The following is a 27,968-nucleotide window of genomic DNA, read 5'->3' as shown; positions in this document are numbered from 1 at the left end:
GCCCCTCCCAACTTGATGAGAAAATAGGAAATAAGAGATAAGAGATAAAGTGAAACATACTACACAGGAATGAGTGTAAACCCATATATTTTTTCCAAGGGCTAAAAAAATGATACAAAAAGACAGCTGAAGCAAGGCAGGGAGTAGAATTCTGTCGGCCAGTACCATCATTTCCGTCCATCTCGTGTCCCCTGTGACCTGCAGAGGCTCCCGAAACAGTTTGTCACTGCCTGCTGTGAGCAAACCCATGACCAACTGGAAGGTCATGTGACTATTAAGAGGATTTTATTGGTCAAAGATTGTCATAGAATACTTATGCATAAATTTCAGATTGCTTGAATTTGGGACATACCATAACCTAATGTTGTCTATTTCAAATGTGAGGCGTGTCCTGCTTGCACTGTTCATGGGAAATTGTGGATGACAGTTGTGTGGTTAACACAATCTTGCTTTCTTTGAAAACACTTGTCATCAGTATGGTGTTCATATAAATCTGTATGTCAGAAAGTTCATCAGTATCTTGCCCAAGGTCTTTGGTCTACCCTATGCACTCTGGTTTCCCCTACCCACCCAGCTTCACTAGTTATTTTGATAATATGGAGTTTCAGCTAGTTGAAAGAAAGAGTTTGTTGATTGTGTAGGTTGGAGAGTGGGCCAAGATGGCTTTTTTCATGTATGGTGGTGAAGCAGTGTACAACATGCCTACACCAGGTTTGCCGCACTCCTTGGATCAGTCTGTATTCTCTGGTGGAGGTAAGTACCTTGTACTAGTGTGATTTTTCAGAAGATAATACATCTAGTTTTACCATTTATTGAGTTGAAAGGTGACCCATACTGTAATACAGTGGTTCGCTTTTATGTTCACACATGTCTTTGGCCTCTTAGTTTGTAACCTTAAAAATCCCTGTGTACTATTAGTTAAAAGATTTTTCATTGACAGAAATATAATACTGAAATGTATGTTGTTAGTAACCCTCGTATCTCTCCCAGTATGAGGGTTACAAACACTAATTGTTTCGATATCCTGTCATTGAGTAGCCTTGTCAGAAATTTATTGTGCAAAAGATCTGATGTATAGGCAAAGTGACCATTGTTTTCACATCTGAACAAAGGGAAATAACCTAGTCAGCACATGATTGTTGTTGCCTAATGAAAAGCAGAGGATAAATGTAGATAGGTGTTATTTATAGTATAACCCCAGTAAACAGGAAATAATATAAAAAGCTTAAAATCTTGGTATTGAATTTCTACCTCAGTATCTTTCTATTTTCAAACATCCTTGACATTGTTTCATTTTGGAGTTCGGGTTTGGAAATTTGACCTATTTCTATTACTGTTCAATCCATATGCTGTTATCCCACCACAGCCCTTTCTCCAGTCTACACTCAAATGACAACACCTGGCAACACCTTCATGATTCCTCCTGGAGCATATCCCAGTGGATACCCCTCCGCGGTGTCCAGCCCCGCTCCAGGTATGTTTTACCTGTGCTATCAAAGTTTGACCTAACACTGGTCAAGTTTCAACTTCCAATTTCCAAACACCTGTATTGAACAGTTACAGATTTCCGGCATGACTTTGTAAGTGGTTTCCACCTAGTAGTCAAAACAATCATGTTTATCTGTTGAGAACTAAATATGTGAAACATATTATTGGAATTTTTGGCACACCTTTATACTTAGTCTAAGGCCAGAGTCTTCACAAAAATCACCATGCATCTAAAGTTGGCAGGATATACATGTACATATTCTGTGCACCTCTAGAGGGTAGCAGTATAATGGTACTGTATTTCAGCACTGCAAACTTTGGGTTCTATGTTACCTGTGTATTGGTAATTTAATATGCAAAATCCATACTTTGACCCATAAAAAAAATTGAATCAAGATGGCTTTCACATGTACTTCACGGCAGAAGTACTATTCACATTTAATATTATTTGGTTAACTGTCTTTAGAATCTTTTTCTTCTGTCAATGTTTAAGTATTTTGCCTTACAGAAACCATAAAGCAAATTTTGGCTAAGTATAAAATGAGTATGTTGCAGAAGTTTTTATTTCTTATTTCCATGTAGTGTTTGTGATAAATTCATTCCTTGTGTTCAAATTGCTTTAAATTATTATTTTTTTCTCTTTGTGACTTGGACATGTTTATGATTTGGTTCTACATGTATTCATATTGCTGATGTATATTAGTGTTCGTTATGTAGCTTTTAGTGTAACAGAATATCAAAGTACATACATGTACATGTATTATTTTTTTTAACAAGTTGTGCAAATACTTTAATTTATATATGGAATAATGTTGAGGAACACTTATTCTGCTATAAAGTATTTCTCCTTCAGGTACTGGTTGATGAATTGTTAATGTAGACAATAAACATAAAGGTTGGAATTGATTTTCATTTTTCATGTTTAACATCATTTTTTTAAATTTTATTTTTATTTTTTTTTGCATGAACTCGTAACGAACAGTTCTATGTGTTGCTTTTCCTTCAAGGCTTTCATCCCTGCGGATTTCCACCCCAGCCCAGCTTCCTGCCCAGCATGCCTTTCTTCACGGTGGGAGTACATTCTTCTCAGGAAAACTGAATGGAATTTGCATATACCTGGGCCGTATTCTGAGGTAACTCTTCAGGATTTGTAATTAGTCTACAGAGGATGTTTTAGCAGGTGTTGGGATCTGCATGAAAAATGTTGCGATGAAGCGTTCACATAATTTCAGTGCTGTAAAACTTCATAGTTTATAGGGGCTAAATGAAAAGATATTAGCATAAGCTTGTTAACTAGAAGTGTGCAACCCATTGTTATGCTAGTTACACTGGCATCAGAGCCCAACAAACTCCACGAACATTGTTCCATAATGTATGCTAATATGTACTTTGTATAATCTGTTCAACAGTTGTTACATCTTATAATGAGGGCTCATGATCCCATGTTATGTGTATGTAGATAATAAACAGACTGGTTAAACATTTTTTTCTTATTCATCGACTTCTGGTATTATTTGAAGAAATTTTAAGTGACCAGTAATTAATCAGTACAAATTCAATTAATTGGAGAAATGTTGACACCTGTCTGTTTTTCCAAAGATATAAACGTACATGTATGTGAACACCTTTTGATATTGTGAGCTTTGGCTATCAATACTAAACATTCATAGCTATACAAAACTTGACCTTTTCAGACCACTGTGGGAGTCCTATATAGTTACAGAGTTTCCTCACCAAACACCACAGGGAACATTTACCTATGTAAGTATTACCTGTGATCATTTTGGAAATCAAACTGCACTATGACAAGCTGTGGTCTGTGTTAGGAGTGTGTCTGGTGAAGGCTTTACTCATTCTCTACTTCTTGAATTTGAAATTTATATAAGCTGGTATTTATAGTGATGTATGTTTGACTTTTCATGTTTTAAAAAAATGGAATTGTATAAACTGTTAGTACTTGTTTAATCTTCATGTATTGTTATGGAAGACCTCTGCGAAGAGTAAATTGTCCACTTTGACAGAGCCACCGTCCTTAAATAAGGGTTTCATTCACTCATGTATTTAAGGTTTGAATTAAATAGTCTTAGTAGCATTCTGAAATTTAAAACTTATCATGCCTGCAAGTAGACTTCAGTCTGTCTTGTAAATGCATTTTAACACTTAATTCTTTTGATGTAAGTTGTTTTGCCATTTGTATACTTTTACAAGTGGGGTTTGCCTCTCTAACAAGTACTTGTAGTCTAATATTAAGTCCATTTATTGCTGGCGTGTGTATAAGGCAGTGCAGAAATCTGTGATACCATGAACCTGCTTACATGTACATGTACCTGTCCAAACATGAGTGACTAACTGAGATAACAAATTTCAGCTGACCAGCAGTTTCAAGACAGCAGAGCTGAACTATGTGTTGGAGTTGGCTGGAGACCTGAGGCACTTTGTGAAATGCAACTCAAAATTTGATTCTACCCTCCAGGCAGAAAGGTGTGTCACTGAAGTAAAAAGTAGTTCCCAGCTCTCACTGCTAATGAGTCAATAAGTGACAGCAAGAGGTGATGCAATCACATAAGTGAAAAATTCTTGAGTAAGGCAAGTAAGCTAAAATGCCCCCCACCCATTCCCCCTGAAAAAAAAATTATAAGTACATGGTGAATGTAAAGTTTATTTTGGCCTATTAAATATCAAAAATGGCATGGGCCAAAACTGAATGAAATTGCTCTATCCATTTTAACAAATTACTACATTTGACTTCAAATTTTCATCCATGACTAAGTTCATACTCAGGTTGGTGAATTGTGAATTAATAATTCTGTGTTGTGAGGTTTGTTTTGAGGACAGGATCATATCCTGCGAGGAAAAGCATGTGATTTTCAACACTAAGGTAATGTTTTATGACATTTATTTGCCTCTAACAATGTGTTTTGTTTGGTGAATATAAGGCAAATGAAGTTTCTCTTTTCCTATTGAGAGGTTTCAAACCGTGCACTCAATAGTCATTACAGCGAATTGACTTCTGTAACAGGTAAGAAATCAGCATGTCCTAACATTGATGTCTTACTTCGCTGTGCATTACCTATTTGTTCTCTCTTCTTTTTCCAGTGCGTCTGTCCACGACACAATGGGCATACCTCGCCACATAATGCTACACAGAGAAGGGGGGCAGGTGGATGAACAAACTGGACTGAAGCTCCAAGGTAATGTAATAATAGATGGAAGACCATCATATGGCCACAATATAACAAGTATATGGCTCTCATATACTGCCATTTTGATACCTGTTCTGAGAAAGACTGATCAATATTATATATATACAATCATCAGTATTCCTTTTTATCTTCTCTTTGTCATATGGGTGAAGGATTAACACCTCCTTAGTTGCTATAAATGTATAGCCTAGGGGGCTACTGTGCCAGCACGGCACAATGACCCAGGAGCCTCCCACCAATACAGTTGCTGTGAGTTCAGATCTGGCTCTCTTTCTGTTGTATGTTGGAAGGTCCGCCAGTAATCTGCGAGCTGTGCCTGGTTTCCTCCCACCATAATGCTGGCCGCTGCCATAAAAGTGAAATATTCTAGAGTACTGCATAAAACACCATCAAATACATAAAATTAATAAATGTATGTTTTTTCATTGGGAGCAAAAGGGGGATAAATTCTTACATGTGTGACTCCTAACTGCTGACAAAATGCTGGTGTTTACCGCTCATAAAATTTACTGCCATTATATTTGTTGCCAGTTAAATAAATAACTCTCTTAGTATAATTTGTTTTGGGTTAGTGTATGTAGTCTGTGGTGTACTTATGGTTATGAATCAGCAGTACCAGGAAATGGAATGAATAGCTTTTGCTATTTAACAATTCACAAAGTTTTACAATTTTCAGTAGTTGGCACAATAATCTATCATGTAAACTGGGAGGAAAATACATACTATAATAATTGTTTTTATATTCAGCTGAGGCCACAAAACTGGAGAAATGCTCTTTACACAGCATTGAAAATCTTCTCTCACACACGTGTGAAGTGTTGGGTCTTCTCAAGGTACTGGTAGACCATCAGTTTCACATCTTGGCTGCTAATCTTCCCAAGGTAGGACATGCCATCATATCAGTGAAAACTTCTTCATTATGGCTTCTAACAACACATTCTATGTGGTGTTGAGGAATATGGAATGGATAATTAATGCATCTATGTGTAAATGTAACACATTTAATGCACATGTTGATTCCTGCACGTTGTATTCCAGAATATTCTTACCGTCCAGAAATATGAAAGGTGGTGTGAGAGCAATTATTGTTATTATCATATATTGCTATTGGACTCAGAGAAGCTTTATACTGCTTATTAGGGACTATACATGCATGCATGCCTTTGTCTTTAAAGCACCATTAATAACTTTACTCCAAATATCTATGCATTAATTGATTTGTTGTTTAAAGTCCCTTTCATTGCAGGAATCATATTAATTATCATCCTGACTATTTTCTTTTCATTATGCAGGATCATCAAGATCAGCTAAGGGCAATGACTTTCAAACAGCTTGTTGTAAATGGGAAAGAAGTAAGTGTATGTATAATAAAAAGTTGAAAAGCAAGCTAGTATGAACACTGTTTGCAGAAGAGACAAGTTTATGTTTATTCTTTTTGAGTCTAAAGCGGCCCGCACTAGCCCAGAGGTCTAAGGCATTGACATGTTCGTGAAATATTCTATAGATCATTGAATTTGTCAAGAACAATCGCAAAGATGAATAAAGTATTGTTTTGTAAACATTTTAATGGAGATAAGGATCTTTCCTCTTTGTTTTGCAGATGTGTGGAGCACTCATCACTTGTTTAATTAACCGTTATCTGGATGACAATGCCACAATTAATGCCATAAGCAGTCGATTAAGAGAGATTTGTCCCTCACTGTACAGCCAAGATGATGCAGTCTGCTCTAAGGTAACTATACATCTTATTAGTCTAGGGGGTGTTGTGTTTAAGTTTTGGTCGTATTGTTTCCTGATTTTTTTTTTTTTTTTTTGGAACATAATTTTCAGTGGCAAATACAGCCTTTCTTCACGTCTTAGATGCATCCAATCTAGCAGTTTTAGGATGGTTTCAAATATTCTGTTACCATATGTCAGTGTGTAATTGCCACATTTTCTTCGAACACTTCTAAGAAACATTAGAAACACTTCGTCAAATATAGTAAATTTGATTATACGTGTTTTGAAAGTGTGTGTATTTTATACAGATAAAATATTTTCTTACATTTCCAATTTTGAGAAAAGATTGGAAAAGTTTATAGCCTTCAAGAAGACAATGGTTTGTACTCCTTAGCCTGTTGTGGCTAAGGGTTATTGCTGTGGGTCTGTTATTTTGTCTGTATATGTCCCATGTCTTGCTACCAAAAGTTGCATAATGATCACCTCTTGCAATCATGATACCTGAACCTGTGGAAAGGAAGCTCATTAAGGTTTGCAGAGATGGTTATTATAACTCATAGATGTGCTAGATTTAAAAATATATCTACATTAATTTGCCTAATGAATCAACACTCATTTTCTTAGAGACAAACTGCTCCACTGTTATTCTGTCAAATGGGATATGTAATTTTCTAATATTTATTTATTGAAAAATTGAAAAGTTCAGCAAGCTACGGCAATTACAGCTATTATAATGTTTTGCTCATCAGAAAAGCTAACTCCATATATGCCTTTTAACTATTGAAGCTGCCTTATTGTAATTTCTCTTTAAATGGTCTGCAGAAGTGGAAATTGAGAAATTTTGTATCCCGAAAAAATATGTATCATTCAGAGATACACCTCCTTGTTTGTTTTAGGCCAATGAATTATTGCAAGCTGCTAAATCCAATCCAAACCAGTCAGAAAAGAGAGAACAGTTGAAAGAGGCCCTTCAGGTAACTTAAAATAATTTCAATTTGATAATTGTAAACATGAAATAATGGTTGCACAAATTTATGAGTTTAAACATTTCAGAAATCTGTGCTGATCATAGTGATTTTTGAGTTATCAAATGCTAGATATATGACAGTTTCTTGCTTTACAAGTAGGCTCGTTTTTTTTTTATCACAGAGGCTTTATTCTTTTTCTTGGCTTCTACATTTCAGTTGTACAAGGATGTTGTATGCCCTCTGAACCTTCCTGCTGTGTGCAATAGCTTTGCAAGTGTGCGTTTCTATGAGGGTATTGTTGACCTATGTCTGACCGCTGCTCAGAAACATGACCCCTCCAATCTAGCCCTTCACTTTTACAAGAGTGGGGAGCCAATGGAGGACACAGATGGCATGCAGTACTACCTAAAGAGGTAATTCATACACCCTGTAGACAAATTTGACGAGTAAAACAATATAACTGTAAGTAATACATTTTTAACTCACAATTCATGAGATTTTGAAGATTAAAGTGTTTTGTTTAGGTAGGAGCACATATGAACTTCACGGAAGTTATGAAATAACCTCATCAGATCAGATAACATTCCCCTTGCATGTGCAAACATGTAGTATGAAATCTTGGAAGTTTAAAAGTAAGTTAAGCAGTCTTCTCTTAGTGCTCTTGATTTGTTTCCCATGACCTAGCATGCTTCTACTGCAGAGGCAAATTGCACTTCTCTGATTAAAAATCGTGCTAAACCTGAAAGCCATACATACATTTAAAAGTCCAAATAAATTTGAAATGGTGCTGTGCAACACTAAAATCTTCGCCCCAAGTCTTCAATGTTATTTGTGGGTTGTTTTTTTATCCAGACGTGACTGTTACGCATGTATTTTGGAAACTTTTGGTTACCTGCTGTCTCAGAGCATTGCCCACCCTCAGGCTCCCAGTGTGCCCAAATCTCCGGGGCCTCCCCCTGCCCCAGACCCTGACAGACTTTCCAACTTGGAGGCAGAGAAATATGTAAGTAATGGTGCATGCAGGGCAGAATACCAAGTTTATTTGACAATTTCAGAAGGCAAGGGGCTATAAGCACCGTTGATGTGGGCCTAATGCAGGTTTACTAGCTTTATTCAACACTGGAATAAAATTAATAAATAAAAAATGTATGTTATGCGTGATGTGTATACTCATCTGTCTAAACTATTGAGCTTATTTCCGCTTGCATTCTCTCTGCTAATTGAGGCAAAAGTCCCTACAGAAAGTTCTGCATGTATGGATGCATTAAAATTACATGGATATTTAGAGATATTAGGGTGTTTTTTAGTAAAGGTTTGATAGCAAAGGTATGAGATTTTTAGGAAGGACACAAAAGGTGTAATATTGTACATGTGCTATTCTCACACCTGTATAGATATAAATGTCTGCATTTAAGATTCTAAACTCATAGTTTAATATCTGTTCCTTGTTGAAATATGTAATCATGACCTGAGCAGATTAAACAGGATTAGAATAATTAAATTACTGCTAAAGCTGTGGTAAATAAAAAGTGTTAATATGTGAACACATCCGCTCAAAATCTTATGATTTATGTTCTTCTGAATTACCTTTGCAGAAGGAACAGGTCTTCAGAATGGCACTGAGGTCAGATGATGAGTTGTTTCATGTGTCACTGTATGAATGGCTCGTCAAGAAAAACCTTTCTGAACAACTTCTGCAGGTAGCTTTTATCAGTTCAACAGTATGCACGTTTCAAGATATACCAGCACTACAAAAAGAGTGTTTTCCCAGTACAATCTGGCATCTTCTTTTGATATGAAATAGAGCACTGAATGTGGAGAACTATATATAATTAAACTAGGGTTAGATATTGTTTTAAGTATCTTCTTGTAAGTGTATGTGTGAGAAATACTGGGAAAATGATGTATTTTGCATGTAGTTTCCTGTTTAGCAATTGTCATACTATGCCGTAATGCGGCAACGTGTTTAAAAACGGAAAGTTTGTTTGTAGAGTGTTTATTTATGTTTTAAATACATTTGGTTATGATTGAAAATAAAAACAACTACAGTGTTGACGTTCATTACAATGCCTTATCAGGGAAAGTTCTTTGATATTTGCTGAATGGAAATTGTTGCCATCTGCAGATCCAGTCTCCGTTCTTGGAACCATTCTTGAAAAGGAGGACCGGCACCCAGGCAGAGAGCACAGCCATGATGGATATGTTGTGGAAATACTACGAGAAAACACGCAATTTCCCTGCAGCTGCCAAAATTTTAGCATGTTTAGCAGAAAGACATGGGTGAGTTAGATGTAGTGTTTATTGTCTTGTATTGTACTTTAATTAGTATACCCAAGATGACTGCTTTTTGTGTCATTTGCTAACCCAGAAGAAAAATTGCAAACTTTCTGCTGTAAAGAACTCCTTGTTTGTTGTTTTCCCTCCATGTTAGAAATGACATCCCACTCACCCAACGTTTGGAGTATTTATCCCGGGCCATTATATGTGCTAAGAGTTCAGGAACAACTGTCAGTTCTGCAACAGAGGGAGAATTTCTTCATGAACTGGAGGAAAAGATGGAGGTAAGCTTATTGAAATTTTTTCATGTGTTAATTTTTATCTTTTGATTTCTTCAGGGAATTGTTCTCTCATAAAATCATCATGACTGTTAATGAAATGGTGTTGGGATAAGTGTTCAGACAAAAAATTTTTGGGCAAAAATTCGAATGGTGCAAATTTATTTAATAAACCAAATAATTACATAATAGCAGCCTGGTGAGTGCATATTTTACCGTTCAAAATCACTAATAAAGTGCCTAAAGATTTCAGAATCAATTTAATACCATAAATAATATATGTATGAATCTTGTATTTACTGAAACGCATTAATTTGAGCTGTACTTGGTAAGTACAGAAAATTTTATATGTTTAGCAAAGATAGATTTTTTTGCCAAAATCAGTGGTAAAACTTCTTTCACTCATATTTATTTGTTGTCCGTGAACTCATAGTTTCTCCTGTTTAATGGAAAATAAGACTTATAAATTTGTGCTTTAGTTGTATAAAAATGTATAATGCCACGAGGCTCAATGCTTATGTACTTCTGCATGTACATCTATGACATGATAGAGTGTGATATTTTCAGGTTGCAAGATTACAGATGCAGGTGTATGATGCAATAAGTAAACTGAACATGGGCTTACCTGATGTGGTAGAGGCAGCAAAACGTTTGGACTCCAACCTTCATGACATAACGACGGTAAATACATTGAAAAGATTTGTGTTTAATGGTGGGCTAACATACTATTCAGTTTCTCTTAGCAATCATATCCTTTGGTTCTGCAGTAAAGTAAGAAGCCTTCTGATATTATATTTCGTAATGAAATTCCTTTTTCCTGCTGAGCATCAACAAATAAAAGTTGATAAATGTTTAACTCATCATTTAGAGGGTAGTATGTCTTATAATCATCCCAAAAGGCAACTTAGTCATGGACGAAATTTTAGGTCATTTACGGTAACACCTTTACTGGAATCAAAAATCACTAAGGCAGATAAAAAGAGACAAATGAATTCTTATCTCAACTTCTTTCCTGATGTTGATTTTTGTGCAGTTGTATGAAGACTTTGCTGATCGGTTCCGGCTGTTTGAGTGTAAGCTCGCCATTGTGCAATGTGGAGGTCTTCATGACTCTGCACTGGTGGAAGATTTATGGCTCAATATAATTGACAGAGGTAAGAGGTATTAGTGAATATTGATGTAAAACTGCCTGCATTTTTCCCAGTTAAAATAGGCTGTTCTGTTCTAATCAGTTACTTTTATAGGTGAAAGTTTATAAAGTGTTACTACACAAATACATAGGTATCACACTGTTCAAATCCAGCCATTGCTAATTTGACTTTAAGTCGGGTGCTTGGTGAAGGTCGATGGTTTACTTCTGGGACTCCATCTCACTTGCTGTCATGTAAGGGAAAAATTGTTGAGCAGAGAATTGAACACCAATCAAATAGAAAATAAATGAAGGAAACACAGGAGTAATGTTCAGGATTTTTGTTCACTGAATTTTGTTCATGCAGTTCATGGTATCTTGATCAGAAACAGTGATATGTGTTTGGAACACTGAGACTTAGGGTGTATGGTTATGGTTTGTCCATTTCAGAATTTGCTGAAACTGTGGGACTGTCAGCAGCAAGCAGGATGGCCACCATCAATGCCAAATTGGTGTCCATTGGTAGACTATATGTAAACACAGAGCAGTACTTTCCATTAGGTGAGAAGATTTTGTAAATTTTTTTTGTGTGTGTTTTTAAAATGTTGTTCAGTGGTTAAAATGAAGCGGAGCGGAAAGCTTTTTTTTCTATTTGGCCAAAGGGATGGTGTTCAGTTATATATTCTACAATTTTAATTAAGCTCTAATGGAGCTAATTACATAATACACATGTTGTAGCATTTCTAGAGCAATGTCCAGCACTGAAATCCAATATGCAGTGATTGAAAAAAAGAAGAAAAAAAGTAGTAAGCCAGTGAGAGCTTTCTTTAAAGATTAGAGATGAGTTGTTTAGAGCATTTCAGCTTGCTTTTCAGTCACTAAGACACACAAGGTGAAGGGTCAAACTCAGGCATGGAGAGGGAATTTGTAGATTCTGTTGCTATAACTGGATTCCTGGTGAAATTGTTAAGGCATTCTAACGTTCATTGCAGATCACTCATCTTGCACAAATGTGATGTGCATAGCTGTCTTTCACATGTCAAAGACTGTTTATTTATTCCTGGCACTTGAGTTTGGTGAACCCATGACTCATTAAACTGACCCACGTAATGCAAATTGAATCTTGAATTGTGTTGCTCGGTAACCATCAATGATATAACTTAAAAAAAATTGTTGGTCTATAAATTTGTCCAAGATTGTCCCAAACTTTCTACTAACATGTTGTCAGTATTGTTAAAAAATATGGTTTTACCTAAACTTGTGATGATGCAAAAATGTTGAATGTTATTGTCTTGGATTATTTGTAGCCTTCATTGTGAGATATTTAGAACAGCGGAGCTGTGAGATGAATTTTGACTCTAAATGGACATTCAGAACTATGTTGGAGACCGGTGTCAAGATCCCCGTGCTCCATGAAATCTATGACCGATTGTTCAGATCAAAGGTAATACATTTATATTTAACCGTATTTAGAGGCCAGGTTATCTCCCTTTTAGAGATTTTCTACTTTTTTGGTGTTCAGTCATTTCACACATACCAGTCCCTTTTAATGGCTGTTGCTGAACTTTTTGTAATCAGTTTCAGTTTGTCTGCCTGATCCATCTTTTATTGGAATATCCATTTTATGTTTTAATATCTGTTTTATGACTTACCGCTGGAACATCAACCTTATGTTCACTACTACTACTATTGATAACTGTTAAGTGATTTTCTTCAACCTCTTAACACGTCAGCTTCCTAGTTTATTCCCTTTCTCACTAGTTTTGATATGTGCAAGTGGTGTTTTAAAATATGATCCAGTGATCTCATATGCCTCTTATTTTTAATGTGGGTTTTTTCTTTTCGGTCAGATTTATTTTCCCAATTTGAATTAATTTTTATGTAAACAGGGTTCGCAAGGGTCCTTGAAAACCTTGAAAGCACTTGAATTTTATTTTGGTAATTCAAGGACTGGAAAGTGCTTGAATTTGACCATTTTTATGTGGAGATCCTTGAAAGTACTTGACTTTGTTTGTGTCACATGAAGAAAGTTATGCGGTTGTAAGAATCTGAATCAACTGGCGACGGACATGCATCTAAAGCGGCCACCAGTGGTATGTACGCGGTCATAGTTTTATGCCACTACAGACTTCCTTTTCTCCTTCAGAGGGCGTTAAGATCTCCATTTTTTGGTTTGGCGTTAAGAACTTACGCTGTAGTCATTAAGAGTGATTTGGTGCATGAAAAAAAGCATTAGAGTTGCCAGGCAACTGTCGTTTTAGCAATGAATAGCTGCAGTTTCTAGATTTCGAAGAATGGCTTGTATTTTCTGAAAGTTGCTTCCTAGTAAACGAATAGCATTGCAAATTGATGACAGCGAAGTGAACGTTTGTCCATCAACCAAATCTTTTTACAAGAATTGGTGACCATGTTTATCTCCGGTCCAGTAGAAAGCCTAATGAAAATGAATTTTGCCAGACCATATGTCTGTGTGACCTTATTTAATTTCAGTAAAGTTAGTGTGATCCTTTCCGTTATTTTAGCTGAAATTTGTAGTACAATTACTTAGCCAGAATTGATGTTGGCTAGGAATATTTTGACCTTGTTATGACATTTGAACTACGGTTATGTTTTCATTGTTGATTTAATATTTCACTTTCAACACTTTGTGGAAAACTACTTCACTGGTGTTCTCTAAGCTTAATCATATTGAAAGCAATGCAAATGACATTTTACGGAATTTCTCAGCTCATAGGTTCATTTTTGAATGTGTAGCTCTTGTTGCTAAGGTGTCTCCAAAATTGTATGTCGAGCAGTAATATATCTAATTCTTGTGTTTGCGGATTCAATTGTGAAAAACTGCAGAGCCCCGATGAGTTTTGGTTAGTTCAGCTCCATATTTTAGTAGACAGTTTAATAGCCTTTCTTTGGCATGTAGGTACATATGCGGGGTGTTGTAGGAGTCAATGTCGGAATCACTCTTATCATTTAAAGGTTTGTAGTCAGGTTTACCAAACTTAGACCATATGTACAATTAGGCATTTTGAATAATGGCCTATTTCCTCGGGTAATTGGGGTCATTTAAAGTATCGACAGCTAGGCTTATAAACATGTCTTAAGGCCTCCCTTTTTTTTAATGACCTTAACCTTTTTTCAGGGTTGTGGGGATTTGCCCCATTACCTTTTGTCACCACTTCTGCTTATGCTAGTCATTGCTATTTGCTGTACTTATGCCAATTGTTGTCACCTACCGTACTTATGATATTCTTGGTCACCTCCTGTACTATTGCTAATCTTGGTCACTTCCTGTACTGTGCTAATCTTGGTCACCTCCTGTACTAATGCTAATCATTGTCTTCTGCTGTACTCATGCTAATCTTAATCACCTACTGTCACCTCCCGTTTGTATGTAAGACATAATGCTAATCTTTGTCACCTTCTGTACATATGCTAATTTTTGTCTCCTCTCGTTTGTATGTAAAACATAGTGCTAATCTTGGTCACCTCCTGTACTTATGCAAATCTTTGTCTCCTCCCATTTTTATGTAAATCTTTGTTACCTACTGTACTTAGGCTAATTTTTGTCTTCTCCTGTTTGTATGTAAACATATTGCTAATCTTTGTAACCGCCCATACTTATGCTAATATTTGTCTTCTTCCGTTTTTATGTAAAACATAATGCTAATCTTGGTCACCTCCCATACTCATGCTATTTTTTGCCTCCTTCTGTTTGTATGTAAAACACCTTCTGCACTTATGCTAATTTTTGTCATCTGAGGCCGATTCCACAAGACAGATACGGACTTAAGTCAAAATTTGAAATACAATTAAAGATTATTTTTTTCGGCCCTATAAACTGAAATTTTCATCACTTCACAACTGTGATCTTAAAGCATCATGGTCACCCAAATATTAGGTATTTTGTGTATTTATAGAATGACTTGAATATTGAGTATTTTTCTCAAGAATTAAATTTACAAGCTTTTCATTGGTCCCACCCCCAGCATTGTATGTTAAGTCAATGTTTAAAAATAACCAAAAAACCTAAGAACTGACAAGTCTGCCAGAATATTTAAGTCACAGGGCTTGGTAAACTTCATATGTAAACCAAACATGGATGATTACACACGAGACCTACGGCTCGCTTGTGACAGGATCGGCCAAAAAGGGGCTCAACAAATAGCTTGAAAGATTGACAAGCAAGTCTAGAGTTGTAATTGGTGGTCAGTTTGAACGGTGGAGTACATTGAAGAAAGAAAAGGGGCTCATGAAGCATGAAAATGTTGCTTAGCTAGTGCTTGTTGAACTTGCCACTTACCTGGGGCTGACTTCGTTGACAACCGCCTTAAAACTCTATTATAAGTAGCATTTTTAGCCAAGCTTCCTCCTCTTATTGCATGCTAGTATATGTTCAGTATAATACTTAGATGGAGGAATATCGATTGAGTAGGAATATAGCAAGATCACACTGTCGCTGTTTCTGTCACCCACAAGTACCTCGCTCGATGTGTTAGTTTTGACCGGAAGTTTCTGAATGCAGCACATATGCTTCAGGCTCTTTTAGTCGAATGTTAATGAGGCAAAATGGCCCGCCCTCTTTGTGTTGAATTTTAATAATGACAGGACTTTAGGTTTGTACAAGCGGCATATTCAATGAATATTGTTTATTTCAACATACTCAATGAATATTGTTTATGAATGAATTTCAAAACTTCCCAATCAGACTTTTTTGAAAAGTCCCAATTTTGGTCAGCCATATCACTTTAAGACAAATGTACCAAAATTTCACCCCGCAGTACCAAAACCAAAGCATTGCAACAAAGTTTTAAGTCTTCAACTTCTGACTTACAATATACGTCAGAAATGGCTTTGTGAAATCGGCCCTTGTACTTGAAATTGTGCAATTCTTTTGCTTGTTGTTGTCATGCTGTGTTTTGGGGAATTCGATACCCTGACACACGTACCATTAAAAATGCTTAGATTTACTACAGTTTACTATTATTTTTACCCAGGACACCCATTTTCTTTTGCAAAGTACACATGTTTACCATTGTCGCCATCTCTTTTGTTTTTGCAGGACCCTTACTGGCAGACCATTAAGAGACCACTCCACCTGCTTACAGTTTTGCATGGGCTGTTACAATGCTATACCCAGTCCCCTCAACAGTTACAGCCAATTGAAAGGTAAGGTAATATGTTGAACTGTCTCACAAGTCCTTTTTAGAGGCTGGTATGTGATTCAATCATCTTAAAGTATCATTGTAAAATTTTTGACATCATTGGATTTGTTTTAAGAGAGCTGGCCCAGGTCACTGCAAATTCGAAACACTCTGATGCCTCTTGTATCCCATCATGTCCATCAGATAACCGTAGCGTCCAAACATACATGGTTGAACTGTTTGATGAACTCTCTGATAAAGTATACAGTCTGACCTGTTAAGGTGTGGCAAGGTCAAAAGTAAAGGCATTAGAAATTGACATATAGCTAACTTATGAGCATTGATGCGTGACTCTGCATTACAAATGTAAGTTTTCTGTGGATTATGAAGATTTGTCAATACAATATATAAATTTTTTTTCAAATAAATGAGCATTTGTAAAAGCCTTCAATGTATATAAAAAATCTGTTTTCTTTATACTTTTATTGTGAGAAAAAAAAATATGGAAAATATTTTCCTTGGGCCAGAAATTGCCCAAAGGATAATGTTGCAGGGGTTGGCGTCTGTTTGTTTCTCGGTCTGTCTATATCTGAATATCTCTTGGACACTTGCTGCTAGGGTCACCAAACTTTTGATAAAGCAAATGTACACTTAAGCATTTGGAAAATACCTAATGATGTTTTTGTGGACATGGTCATTTTGTCTGTATTTATTCTGTATTTTGAACTGTATTGTTACTGATTGACCCTGTTTTCGCTAAGTCTGCACCTTGTTTACCCTGTAAGTCACACTATATGCATTCCGTCTGTGATTGTTGCTCAACAATTAGTGGTATTGCATAGTATTTGTAACTTTGGAATTTTGGGGTGTAACTATTGGAAACCCGAAGTACATATTTATGTGGAATAACTAGTCCAAACTTTTTTTGTTTCCACTCTTGTGAAAGAGAAGTTTAACTGTCCCATCCTTAAAAAAAAAAAAAAAATTGTTTGAAGAAAAACTGTTATGTAGCTAAATCGTCACGGCCTGTCCGTTTCAAAATTTTTTATTTGGATGTTTACTTGGTGTATGAAAAATACATTTTATACGTGCTGTAGTCTTCAGTTGGGTAATTGAAAGTGATAGGGGCAGACAAATATCAGTGTGAATGTGGTACTTTGTGTGATGTACCAGTTACTTTCAAAGCAGCTTGTCTACGAGAAATTCCCTGATCTCTTGCTCTAGCCCTACCATTATCACCCGACCCACCTTTTCCTCACAGTTCTATAGACTGTATGCTACAAAGAGGAGATAAAAGGTAACATCATATGAATGATGTCTGAAGTGGTGTGGGATAAGGAGCAGTTTTAGGGTCACAACAGTGCAAGTAAAAGTATGTCTATTAGATGTGACATACCTTGCGTCACTGTACAGACAAATTTACCCTACATACCTTCATGTACTTTGCAGCGAAAGAATAATGTGGGACATGAATGTAATGTTGTAATGTGACTAGTATGGCACACAAGTTACCATGACAACTGCACTAACCATTGTCTAAACCTTTCCTTATGAGAGTGAATTTACTTTGTATCACAGACGCAAGTTCACAGCTGTTTGCCATGATGCCATTGCCAACTATTTGGTGGAGTTACAAGCCATGAGCTCCTCAGAGCCAGGGGTTTCCACCCTGATGCAGCACTTCAAGTTATTACAAGTCACCCTTGACAGACTTTAGCATACCTTGAGAGAAAACTTGAATATTTTTGTTTTGTACTACTGGTCTATTAGTATGCTAATATTATTGTACCTGCTGGTACTGCTATTTGTGCTGGCAATAAAAAGAAAGTTAAAAATAAAAATTATGGGATCTGATATTTTGCAGAGTGATCCATATGAATGTCTTATCATATACATTGCTAGATGTACATAGAACAGGTGAACTTAAATAACATACCTGTCTCTCATATAACTTATGAAATTCATTAAATAAGATTATAATAAATGTACCTGTGGTTAAAAGACCAATATTCTGTGCTTATAAAACTGTTTTCCCCATTTTCACTTCAGTTTCATGTAATTAAAAAAATATTATGCATAGAGTTCTGTGTTGTTTTTCGTCATACTGATATGTGCTGGTTGAACATTTCAAGAAATCGGAATACGATATTGAAAGGTTGACCATTCATTTTAAAAGAAGCCAATTGGTTTTGTTAATTGAGTGATGTCAGAGAAACTTCTACATTTTATAATGACGCATTTGTAAAGCTTTTGCTTTATGAGAATGAAGAATAGATGCAGTATACATAAAGTTCTATGTAGTACACTGAAATGTGATCTCGCAGACCGCACAAATAACATACATATGGAATGTCCGGCAAACAAGTATACACGAGTGGACAATAATGGAAAAAAATGTAAAACAAATGAAAACTGCATCAAAAAGTAAACCTCAGGAAGAGAGATTAATCGAGCAGCATCTGATTGGTTGTGTCTAGGTATTACTAAGGTAGTATGGTTGTGGGCCAGTGCATCACTATGAGAGAGTTAATTAACTACTTGCCAAGCGCTTGTGATTTGCTTTGGGCGGTCTGGTTTACTCCATAAACGAAGCGAGACCGGTCATGTTACTATTACAGCGACCCATGAGGTATCTAAAGATTCCTAGGGAATGCAGGTGAAAAGCCTGTACCCGTTTCCTGGAGCGCAAGTATAGCTAAGGGAGTTCTTAACTTCCAACTACCATAAGGAGGTATGTTGGCTATGAGCTACTTAAGGGGAAGTATACTTCAAGAAAATGGCCTGTGGACACTTTTCAATCAAACTTCACCAAAAAAAAAAAAAAAAAAAAATTCAGGGAGAACGGAGTCAACTGTGTAATACCTTCTATTGTCAAAGTATTCAGCATCCGAAGTGTGGAAAGTGTCATTTTCAATTGGATGATTTTTATCCTTCTGAACACAATTGACGATGAATGTGTGAAATCAAGTGGAAAATTCAATTTAACTATAGGTTACTAAGGCTGTAAGATTTAACAAGAAATTCAATCTCCACTGTCCACCAGTCAGCGTCGATTCTGTATTTAAGGGACAAAATTTCACAAACTGCTTTTCTGTGTGAATATGATCATCCAAACTTGGAGTGGTGAGTATAAACAAATATAAAGAACACCTCAATATCAACTTCAACATAAAATACTTTATTTGCACCCGGAAAATCTTTCGAACTGAGTTTTTAACCCCTTTTACCACAGGAAATGTTGACCCAGCCTGAAATTGCAAATTCAGTTACGTTATGCATACATGTCACATTGTCCATCATCTGTATTGTTAACACTATCTAAGGCTTAGAAGACAGCACTTCAAGGCTTTTTAAGTTTGTACGAAATAATTAACAGCACTATTTTGCAAATCGTCGTCTTAAAACATATATGCACGGATATTTTGTACAAGATTATACACAGTCGTATAACAACAAACAGTCGTATGTGTATTGCAAAAGAAAAAAAAAATTGTCAACAATTTTGAAAGTTATGCAGTATACGCCGAGTTGTTCTCTCGGATCCGGTGCTGTATACCATTATATATATATATATATATATATAATCAGTCATTGCGACGATCTGTATCACGTTTTGTTTTGAACCTCCTCATAGCTCGGACTTGGCACGGCTGGCCTGCAACTGTCTAGATGCACGGACAACCACTGAGACGGCCACAACCATGGTCACCAGTAAAAGTGCACCCAGTACAGAAAACGCCACTATAACGCCAACGTCGTTCAGGCAACTGTTTTTCACATTCGATGGGATTTCGCATTCTGAAGACAACATTGTCATTTAAATGAGTCAGATGTAATTGCTACTCTTGCGATTTTGAATATTCAAAATAATTTTTTCCAGAAAGGTATACACATGTGAGAATAACACCGCACTATTTAGATCTACATTGCTGTAAATTTTAGTAGGTAAATGATAGAGAAATGAAACGAAATGCCTATAGGACTAGAAGGATGGATGTTTGCTTGGAAATATATTGGCATACTCTATAGCGGCTTCGATTTATCTCTCTTTTTTTCAAATCGAAGGGTTTCTTTTTCTTCTGCATTTAGCATGTTGTACACTCCAACGACGTTTGTGTTATTATAACTAATAACTAGTCATAAATACTACAGATTGTTTCATGGCCATGTTTGCATTTTACGGATGAATGAATCTTCATGGTCATCTTCATCGGCAAAAATTTCAAACATATCGAACCAGATTTACGGAGTAATGATAATGGGATTGTCAGGTGCATTACCATCTGAGCTAAATGCATCGGCAACAAAGATGTGAGTTGAAGAGAATAGAGTTTTGACTGTTGAATATATATACAAAACACCTTTCGTGAGTCCATCTTCCGTGATGCAAGTTGTCAAAATTTATGGAAGCCTTCTATGTAATTTAAGTCGTAGAATTTGGTTATACTTTACCTGATTTCTGTTCTTCGGTGACCGGATCTGGATACATTGTTATGCTAATCGAAGTTTGTGCCATAGTTTCCTCCTCTTCGACTTCACGCTTTCTTCTTCCTGTCTGTGACGCACAGTACTAAGCAAAAGAAAACCATTCGTCCATGTCATGGTTCGATTATTTCTCTGCAACTTAGAACTTGGAAACGATCAATGTACTACGGACTAGTATTTATCAGTATTTCAATACTATGAGAACAGTACTTCGAATGGTATCATTATTGTTGGCACTGCTAACCTGTATTCTTGAAGTCCTTTCGGAACGAATACAAAACAGTATGTCGGGGCCTCCGTGGCTCAGTTGGTTAGCGCGCTAGCGCAGCGTAATGACCCAGGAGTCTCTCACCAATGCGGTCGCTGTGAGTTCAAGTCCAGCTCATGCTGGCTTCCTCTCCGGCCGTATGTGGGAAGGTCTGCCAGCAACCTGCGGATGGTCATGGGTTTCCCCCGGGCTCTGCCCGGTTTCCGCCCACCATAATGCTGGCTGCCGTCGTATAAGTGAAATATTCTTGAGTACGGCGTAAAACACCAATCAAAAATCAAAACAGTATGTCAAGACGATTGCAACCACCTCACGCCTTTCTCAGGTATACCGCTCATTAGAAAAAGAATGAATGAATTATTATAGCTTAACGTCAAATTTGTGAATGAAAACTATTTCTGTGATCTGACTTGTTTTCTTCATTTATAGACTTGATGAAGGTCATATTATTGTGGCGGTAGGACTAAATCCGAAGTTTTGTGGGGAGCTAAGTCTCACATTAGGTGAGGATGTAGTGGATTGGCTGTAGCCCCCTTCCACCCACCCTCATCCCCTTCTCCATAGTGACCAGGACGTAAGTTAGTTTTTGGGGGAGGAAGAGGGGAGGGAGGACAGGGATCATTTCGTGTTTCCTTACTTTCTCCTGCTGTCAGTATGAATGATCTCACCCTAAAATTTCCTCCTCGGCAAAGGAATGGCCTATTTCTAACATTGGTGAAGCATACAGGTGATTCATTCGTAGATTTATTCATTGCCTGTGGCGATGTGTTCAAATATTGGACATTTCCCGTATAAGCCTGACTTCTACTAAAACATATAGAAATCGTATATTTCTTAAATCCCTCATCCATTACCACACTACGTCAAGAAGACATTTTGTGTACATTTATACATGCTCTAAAAAGTATCTTAAATGGCTATAATTTACTGATACGTACATCTGTGCATTGGTTGTCCCCATCCAAGCAGTAGCGAACAAGGCACTGATAGTGCACGCTGGGATATCCCGTAAACTGAAACTGCTCGAGCGTACCGGAGATAGCGGACCCTATAGAACCGGTAAACCCCGCCGTCATAAACTGTATGCCACCTAATACACTTGGACACCTAGTGATAGAAAATTACACTGAACACTATGCATGAATAGGTCGCGTTAAATCATATATAGGTTAGAGGGATGTCTATGATAAAGCAGCCTGATTTGCAATGTTCGCGACTTGCTGACGGGAACTGTTCATCACATCAAAGGCTCTTTCAGATTTTGAGAAATGTGTGAAACCGTTATTCACTCTGGGCTTTGTCACAATGGGATATTCATTTTGTTGACAGTTACTTCATAGTATATATATATATATATATATATATATATATATATATATATATATATATATATATATATATATATATATATATATACATATATACAATCAAATCAAACTGTAGATAACTCAAGCCAAAATTTATATCGTCATTCGCTTCTACCTGGGATTTCGATTGCGATTTCAACGGCAATCATATTTAAGGGTTTCTGACACGATAAATACAACATGGCATGAGGGTAACTATTAATTAAAAGGTGAAACAAACACAAACCCATTCGGGAGAATTAGTTCGTAATCGCCAGTCCCGTCAAAGATGCCATCGGGACTCGCAAAGCAGGTATGACCAGTTACAGCGACAGGATCTGAAAAATAAACATCCAAATGTGTTAACTCATCGACGTTATATTATTGATAACATATCCCGTCTGTTATTCAGAAAGATTGCATTTTGTACTCAAATCTACTCAATTGGGCAGACCAGTAATAAATTCCATAACGTAAGTATGACTTAGTATGACGTATCTGTAGAAAGTTTATTAGTCCGTTAACTGATATTCTTAAGTGTCCAGACGTGTTCATATATGTAGGCCTGTATAGACAGATTTAATAAAGTGTTTTCACCGCCAGTCAGCTGTTTAATCCTGAGTTTGACATCCTGACCCAAAGCAATAGTTGTCACAACAGCGTTACTGGAGTCCAAAACCTCTATTCCAAATGTGTATTGGTTGATTTGGGGGGCGTTCTCGGCTGTATCACTGGACAGAAAAAAAAAATTGCTGGTTGTTTTGACACAATATTATTCATTTATTTATTTTATTTTTGACATTTTGAAAACTACAACCGATGGCGGAAACATTTGGTCATAAGGACTATTTAAACTTGAAAGACCTGTCCATATTCATGTATAATTGCTTTATCATATTTGCTATAACATTAAGATTGACCCCCCCCCCCCGCCATCCTCGATCGACCCATGTGTGGATAAATTCTATTACATTCGCTAGTGTTGGTCTGAAATGGACCAGTTAATTATGTCACAGTTTTAGTGTATAAAGATATATAACTGTTCTGAATACCCAGTGCCAGAAGTCTTAAGGAGGAATACAACTTTCAATACACCTTGATCTAATGGTAATTTGGTTGTGCTAGCAACAGCGGTTAAAATTCCCTTTTGCCAACGAAGTGTATTTGTACATGTGCTTCATGCTTCTGAAAACCTTCACCACCAGAACAGATGCATACCTAGGGGTTAAAATTAAAAATTCAGAGGAACGGAACTAACGCCATGACGTCCTATTTTACAGGTACATGCAAAACCAAACCTAGGAAAAAATGTAATAAAGCGAATTTGGTTGGAAACCACATCATAAATTGAGTGTGATGGTCCATCTGCTCTTACTACCAAGATATTAAATGATTCTAGCTGAAGTAGAATACCTACCCGGTGACATTGTTGTGGGAAGAAATGAAGGTGGGTGTGGCATTGCTGAAGTTGCAAGCTACTACATATAAAACGTCCAGACTCTTCACGATCACATCTTTAAACTTAGTTGTCAAAAATTGCCATTGGTATTCTAAACCATCCTGCAAATACAAGAAAACAAAGATGTAATAAGTTGTGCCACCTTAAAATACCAAAGAAGCATAATTAAGAAAATGAACTACTGTGGTAAAAAGGTTGGCTCAATAGTATACAAAATGCCAAAAAAGGAAGACTTTGCCGGGTGTCGCTCAAAATCCAAAAGGAGTGAGGAGGACGTCATTCTTTTCTGGATGATTATGCATGATGCTAATCAGTTGAAAAATTCGTTAAAATTTGGAGCTTTTGCTTTTCTTCTCAGTAAATGCTGGGTGGTAAATATTCAAGCAATTAACCGATGGCAAATGAGGTCATATGTTTGAATCCATTCCTCGCTGTTTCGACCGGGGCATTGTCAAGACATTTGTCACGCAACTGGTGAAGGTCGGTGGTGCCCTCAGGTGTACTACACTCATAAAATTGACTGTCATCATATAATTAAAGAAAATTCTTGAGAATGGCATTAAACACCAATCAATCAATCAGTGTTATCAAGCCTCATATACAGATACTGCTACAATGCAGTATGTGTACGTATCTCCGAATTTAGACATTTTCACCTTTACCTTTGTTGATTTTACACTTCAACGTCGATACGTTATCATCAGAGGAAAACAAAGACACCAGATTACCTGTATTACCTGACTGAAATGTTGTTTTATTTATATTGTTTTTTGTACGCTAGTTTACTTACCTTGGTATGATCACAGTTTGCATCTACAATAACGATGTTCTTTGTGATGTTGATGGCAATTGAGAAAGAGGTATTTGTTATCGTGAACAGTTCAGGCGTAAGGCTGGATGCACATGTCTCCACCTTGCTGTTGGTAGAATTCACAGCATAGACAAAATTCACGTCTGTGTCGTCATTTTTTTCTACCGTGAATATCATTTGATATTTTTCCTTAAACTCATAACACTGGACCGTCGCTAGAAGGGAAAAGAAGAAACGGTTGATGAAGTTCTATCCATTAGGAACACTTAGAATTTAACAGTCGGTGTTTCTTTTGTGGTTACATGAAAACAAAAATTGTGCAAAAGAATTATTTTTTTCACAATCCAGCTAGTCTTGTATAGATGATATTACTTTTGAGCAACGATAATTCCAACACGTCAATATTCCTAAATTTATGGAATCTTTTGCGGAAATACTTTAACCAAGTCTTTAATAGAAACCAGAATACCGTAACAGCTCTATGATTCTCTCTGTTTCAGTTTCCACACATGTCATATGGGAAAGAAAAGCGAAAATGTAGCACTGTTGAATCAGTTGCATCCTTACAGGTAAAGGAATGTACGTACCACTTCTGGTCTGAGCGCTTGTCAGCTGAAATGATAAAATGGCTCGAATGGGTTAATTTGCAATAAAGGATTTTTAAATTCATACAATGTTATGTAAAAAGTGTAAATAAAGTAAAAATGTTGAAATAAATATAAAATAATAGCACATAAATAAAAAAAGAAATATCTAGAAGATTTATATAACAAATATAGTTAAAAACATGTACAGTATTTTATTTCTTCTGCATTTTGTGTAACAAAAAATGATAGTTTTGATGCTGAGTAACTATAATCCGATAATGTTGTCAAAGTTATTCAAACTTACGGTTAAAAGAGCAGCAAGGACGGCGGCTATAGCAACCCTCATGATTCCTCAGTCAAAGACCAGCCTTTGATGGTTGGAGCAGTTCGGGGTCCAGGGCTGTAAAAGTGAATAAATGTGTTTTAAAAGTTTGACCCAGAGACCTTCGCTGTTCCGTGACCATGACACAGCCGTACCAACGTCACCTCGTTGACTATAAGCAGTGGACGAGGCGGTCGACGCGGTTTGTCAAGCTTATCAAAACTACTTGACATCAACCAATTTACTGTGCATATAAGTACACCACACGTGGGAAAGTTCGTTTGTAACTTCCCAAAGGTCGGTGGATTACATCGGGCACACCAGTTTCCCCCACCCATGTAACTGAACACCATCTCAAAAGTGAAAAGTAAGTAGTATATAATAACAAAAATTAAATAAAAATAAATAAACTGGCACCAACTCATTTGTTCCTAATATCTAAACATTTCATTGTGTATCATTCATATAATCAGTCAAATAATTTAGCAAATAAAAGTTATTATTCACTTTATAAAGAATGTTATTTACTTTATAAAGGTAAACTTGCGTAACCTTTAAAAATCTACCTGGTGGTGTCTAGATTTCTTTATTATTAATGCAAAAGTACTTGTGTCCATTATTTTTAGTGTTTCATTTCGAATGCCAATGGAATATCTTTATCTTTCGGTTATATATCTCCAAAGCCATTTATACAGTGGAGGTGAGTAGTCCAATATTTCGAGTTAGTTTATACTGTTAAACTCTAATTGGATTATCCAATTATTGGATTAAGTTTTGTTATCTTCTATAGGCATTTTTGCAGATATAGCTCAATATATTTTGAGTGAACATTGGTAAAATTCCTCTTATTTGTGTTTGTTCTACGTTTCCTTCACCCTGTAGAATAATGTAATCCGAACTGTAATAGAATCTTATATCACACATTACGTTATACTTAAGTTATATACCATACATTTTTTCATTAATTTCGTAGTAAATCTTAATTTCTACTTGTGTCTCAATGGACACTCATGAATGACATATATTGACACATACTGACCTGCTGTAATCTTCTGGATAAAATAATCCAACGATTAGTTGTGAAAATATCTATAAATGTTCTACCGATAAATTCAACAATTGTCCAGACTGCTATTGGAACTCAGGGATGGTTTTATGAGGAACGGATTCCCTGCAAGTAAAGCTGGAGTAAAGCTGATCACGTGAGAGTGTTAGACCTCCATTTTGTGACGTCACACCAGAATTGCATACGTTTAACTTTTGGGTCCCATTTTAGTCGTAAAGGATTACAACTTCTTATGTACAAAATCTCTGACAGGTAATTTGAACACAATTCCATCCAGTACACGCGGATTATAGGCGAAATATGACATTCTGGTATCTAAAACTTACTTTACGTTGTGAACACCATATAGGCTGGTCCCCAGATAGCAGCTTTACAAACCAAAGCAGAATACCTCAAGTAGCTCCATTCCTCGGGGATAATACGTCAAAACCGCATTATAGAGGTAGAAAGGGGCGGAGTTTGAAGATACCCAGAATTCGTCACCAAAACCACATGTCCCGCCCACTAAGGATTGGGGCAGGGTGAAATTCATGAACTACAGACTCATGCTAGATCTTTGAAGATTCAATAAAATCAACGAAGCGTCAAGGGCGTGTACATGCTTACGCCCAGAATTGAAAGGCTTTGTCACATAGATTCCAACAAACCCATGTCTTGCAAACCTACCTCAAAAGCAGGTTTTACTCTTTGCATTCAGAAGTGGGTTGGGAAGATATGCTGCGCTATAAAGAAGGGCGTAAAATAGATTGAATAAGCCAGTCTGTACAGCTCAGCCGTGCGTTTCTAACAAGAAATTATTATTGGGGAATAGAGCGTCGCCACATCACACCTATACAGAGCAGACAATCGGCGAATTTCGATATCCGGGTACATCAGATGTGTTGTATGAGAAAGAGTTCATGCCATAGAAATACATGTTTCAGAAGTTTGAGTACAGTGTCGCAACCGCGGCAGTTCATGATAGTATGTATTATGTACAGACACATTGAACGCCTTCAGTAAAATTGTCATGTAGGTCTATGAAAGGGAATTGTATTCACAATGAGCAATGTACACACCGTATTCACCATATACTTCTGATTCATTTTTGTACATTTTATTCTTCATCAGAGGATATGTTTTATGAACATAACACTATTTTTTTAGGAGTGGGATCTGAGTTTTGTGGGTTGGGGTGGGGTTCCTTTAGATTTCATTTAAACGTGAAACATCTTTGAATTATTCCACGGTGGTAAGCTTTGGTGGTATGGAGAAACCCGGATAACCCCCCCCCCCCCCCCCCCGATGTACTTGAAAAACTCCTCGAATTAAAGTCATAGACAACCTGACCGGAAACATGCAGCTGGTTTCGAACTCGCGACCTCATTGTTTAGGAACTGACCATCTGTATACCATTCAGTCAAGTGACCAGTACACTTAATATT

At 36.7% G+C, this 27,968-nt stretch overlaps 2 protein-coding genes across 3 annotated transcripts in view; one reads left to right on the top strand and one right to left on the bottom strand.

Moving 5' to 3' along the window:
• LOC135470899 (nuclear pore complex protein Nup155-like) overlaps positions 1-18,272 on the top strand; it is a 30,050-nt gene extending 11,778 nt beyond the window's left edge. Inside the window, exons 17-38 of the mRNA XM_064749948.1 lie at positions 642-753; positions 1,367-1,474; positions 1,997-2,032; positions 2,462-2,621; positions 3,183-3,249; positions 3,857-3,969; positions 4,585-4,679; positions 5,439-5,572; positions 5,984-6,043; positions 6,292-6,423; positions 7,307-7,384; positions 7,595-7,791; positions 8,231-8,381; positions 8,974-9,078; positions 9,504-9,658; positions 9,810-9,939; positions 10,501-10,614; positions 10,967-11,087; positions 11,513-11,623; positions 12,370-12,506; positions 16,119-16,225; positions 17,779-18,272. Of these exons, the coding sequence (XP_064606018.1) occupies positions 642-753; positions 1,367-1,474; positions 1,997-2,032; positions 2,462-2,621; positions 3,183-3,249; positions 3,857-3,969; positions 4,585-4,679; positions 5,439-5,572; positions 5,984-6,043; positions 6,292-6,423; positions 7,307-7,384; positions 7,595-7,791; positions 8,231-8,381; positions 8,974-9,078; positions 9,504-9,658; positions 9,810-9,939; positions 10,501-10,614; positions 10,967-11,087; positions 11,513-11,623; positions 12,370-12,506; positions 16,119-16,225; positions 17,779-17,917 (2,562 nt within the window). The 3' untranslated portion in view covers positions 17,918-18,272. The remainder of the gene's footprint in view (positions 1-641; positions 754-1,366; positions 1,475-1,996; positions 2,033-2,461; positions 2,622-3,182; positions 3,250-3,856; positions 3,970-4,584; positions 4,680-5,438; positions 5,573-5,983; positions 6,044-6,291; positions 6,424-7,306; positions 7,385-7,594; positions 7,792-8,230; positions 8,382-8,973; positions 9,079-9,503; positions 9,659-9,809; positions 9,940-10,500; positions 10,615-10,966; positions 11,088-11,512; positions 11,624-12,369; positions 12,507-16,118; positions 16,226-17,778) is intronic.
• Positions 18,273-19,362: 1,090 nt separating this feature from the next.
• On the bottom strand, positions 19,363-26,919 carry LOC135471518 (uncharacterized). 2 transcript variants are annotated; one of them, XM_064750783.1, is made up of 10 exons: positions 26,871-26,919; positions 25,461-25,556; positions 25,157-25,181; positions 24,549-24,784; positions 23,717-23,859; positions 22,897-23,030; positions 22,547-22,637; positions 21,892-22,060; positions 20,653-20,770; positions 19,363-19,998 (listed from the first exon to the last, which is right to left on the bottom strand). In XM_064750783.1, the coding sequence occupies exons 2-10, from the start codon at positions 25,500-25,502 to the stop codon at positions 19,829-19,831; spliced, it is 1,128 nt and encodes a 375-aa protein (XP_064606853.1). In that variant the 5' UTR covers positions 25,503-25,556; positions 26,871-26,919; the 3' UTR covers positions 19,363-19,828. The 2 variants fall into 2 exon arrangements, with proteins under 2 accessions (XP_064606853.1, XP_064606854.1); XM_064750784.1 differs by lacking the exon at positions 26,871-26,919 and adding an exon at positions 26,518-26,780.
• Positions 26,920-27,968: the final 1,049 nt, after the last annotated feature.

Source organism: Liolophura sinensis, chromosome 7, assembly GCF_032854445.1.
Source record: "Liolophura sinensis isolate JHLJ2023 chromosome 7, CUHK_Ljap_v2, whole genome shotgun sequence".
NCBI classification, from domain to species: Eukaryota; Metazoa; Mollusca; class Polyplacophora; order Chitonida; family Chitonidae; genus Liolophura; species Liolophura sinensis.
This window is presented reverse-complemented; position numbering and strand designations above follow the sequence as displayed.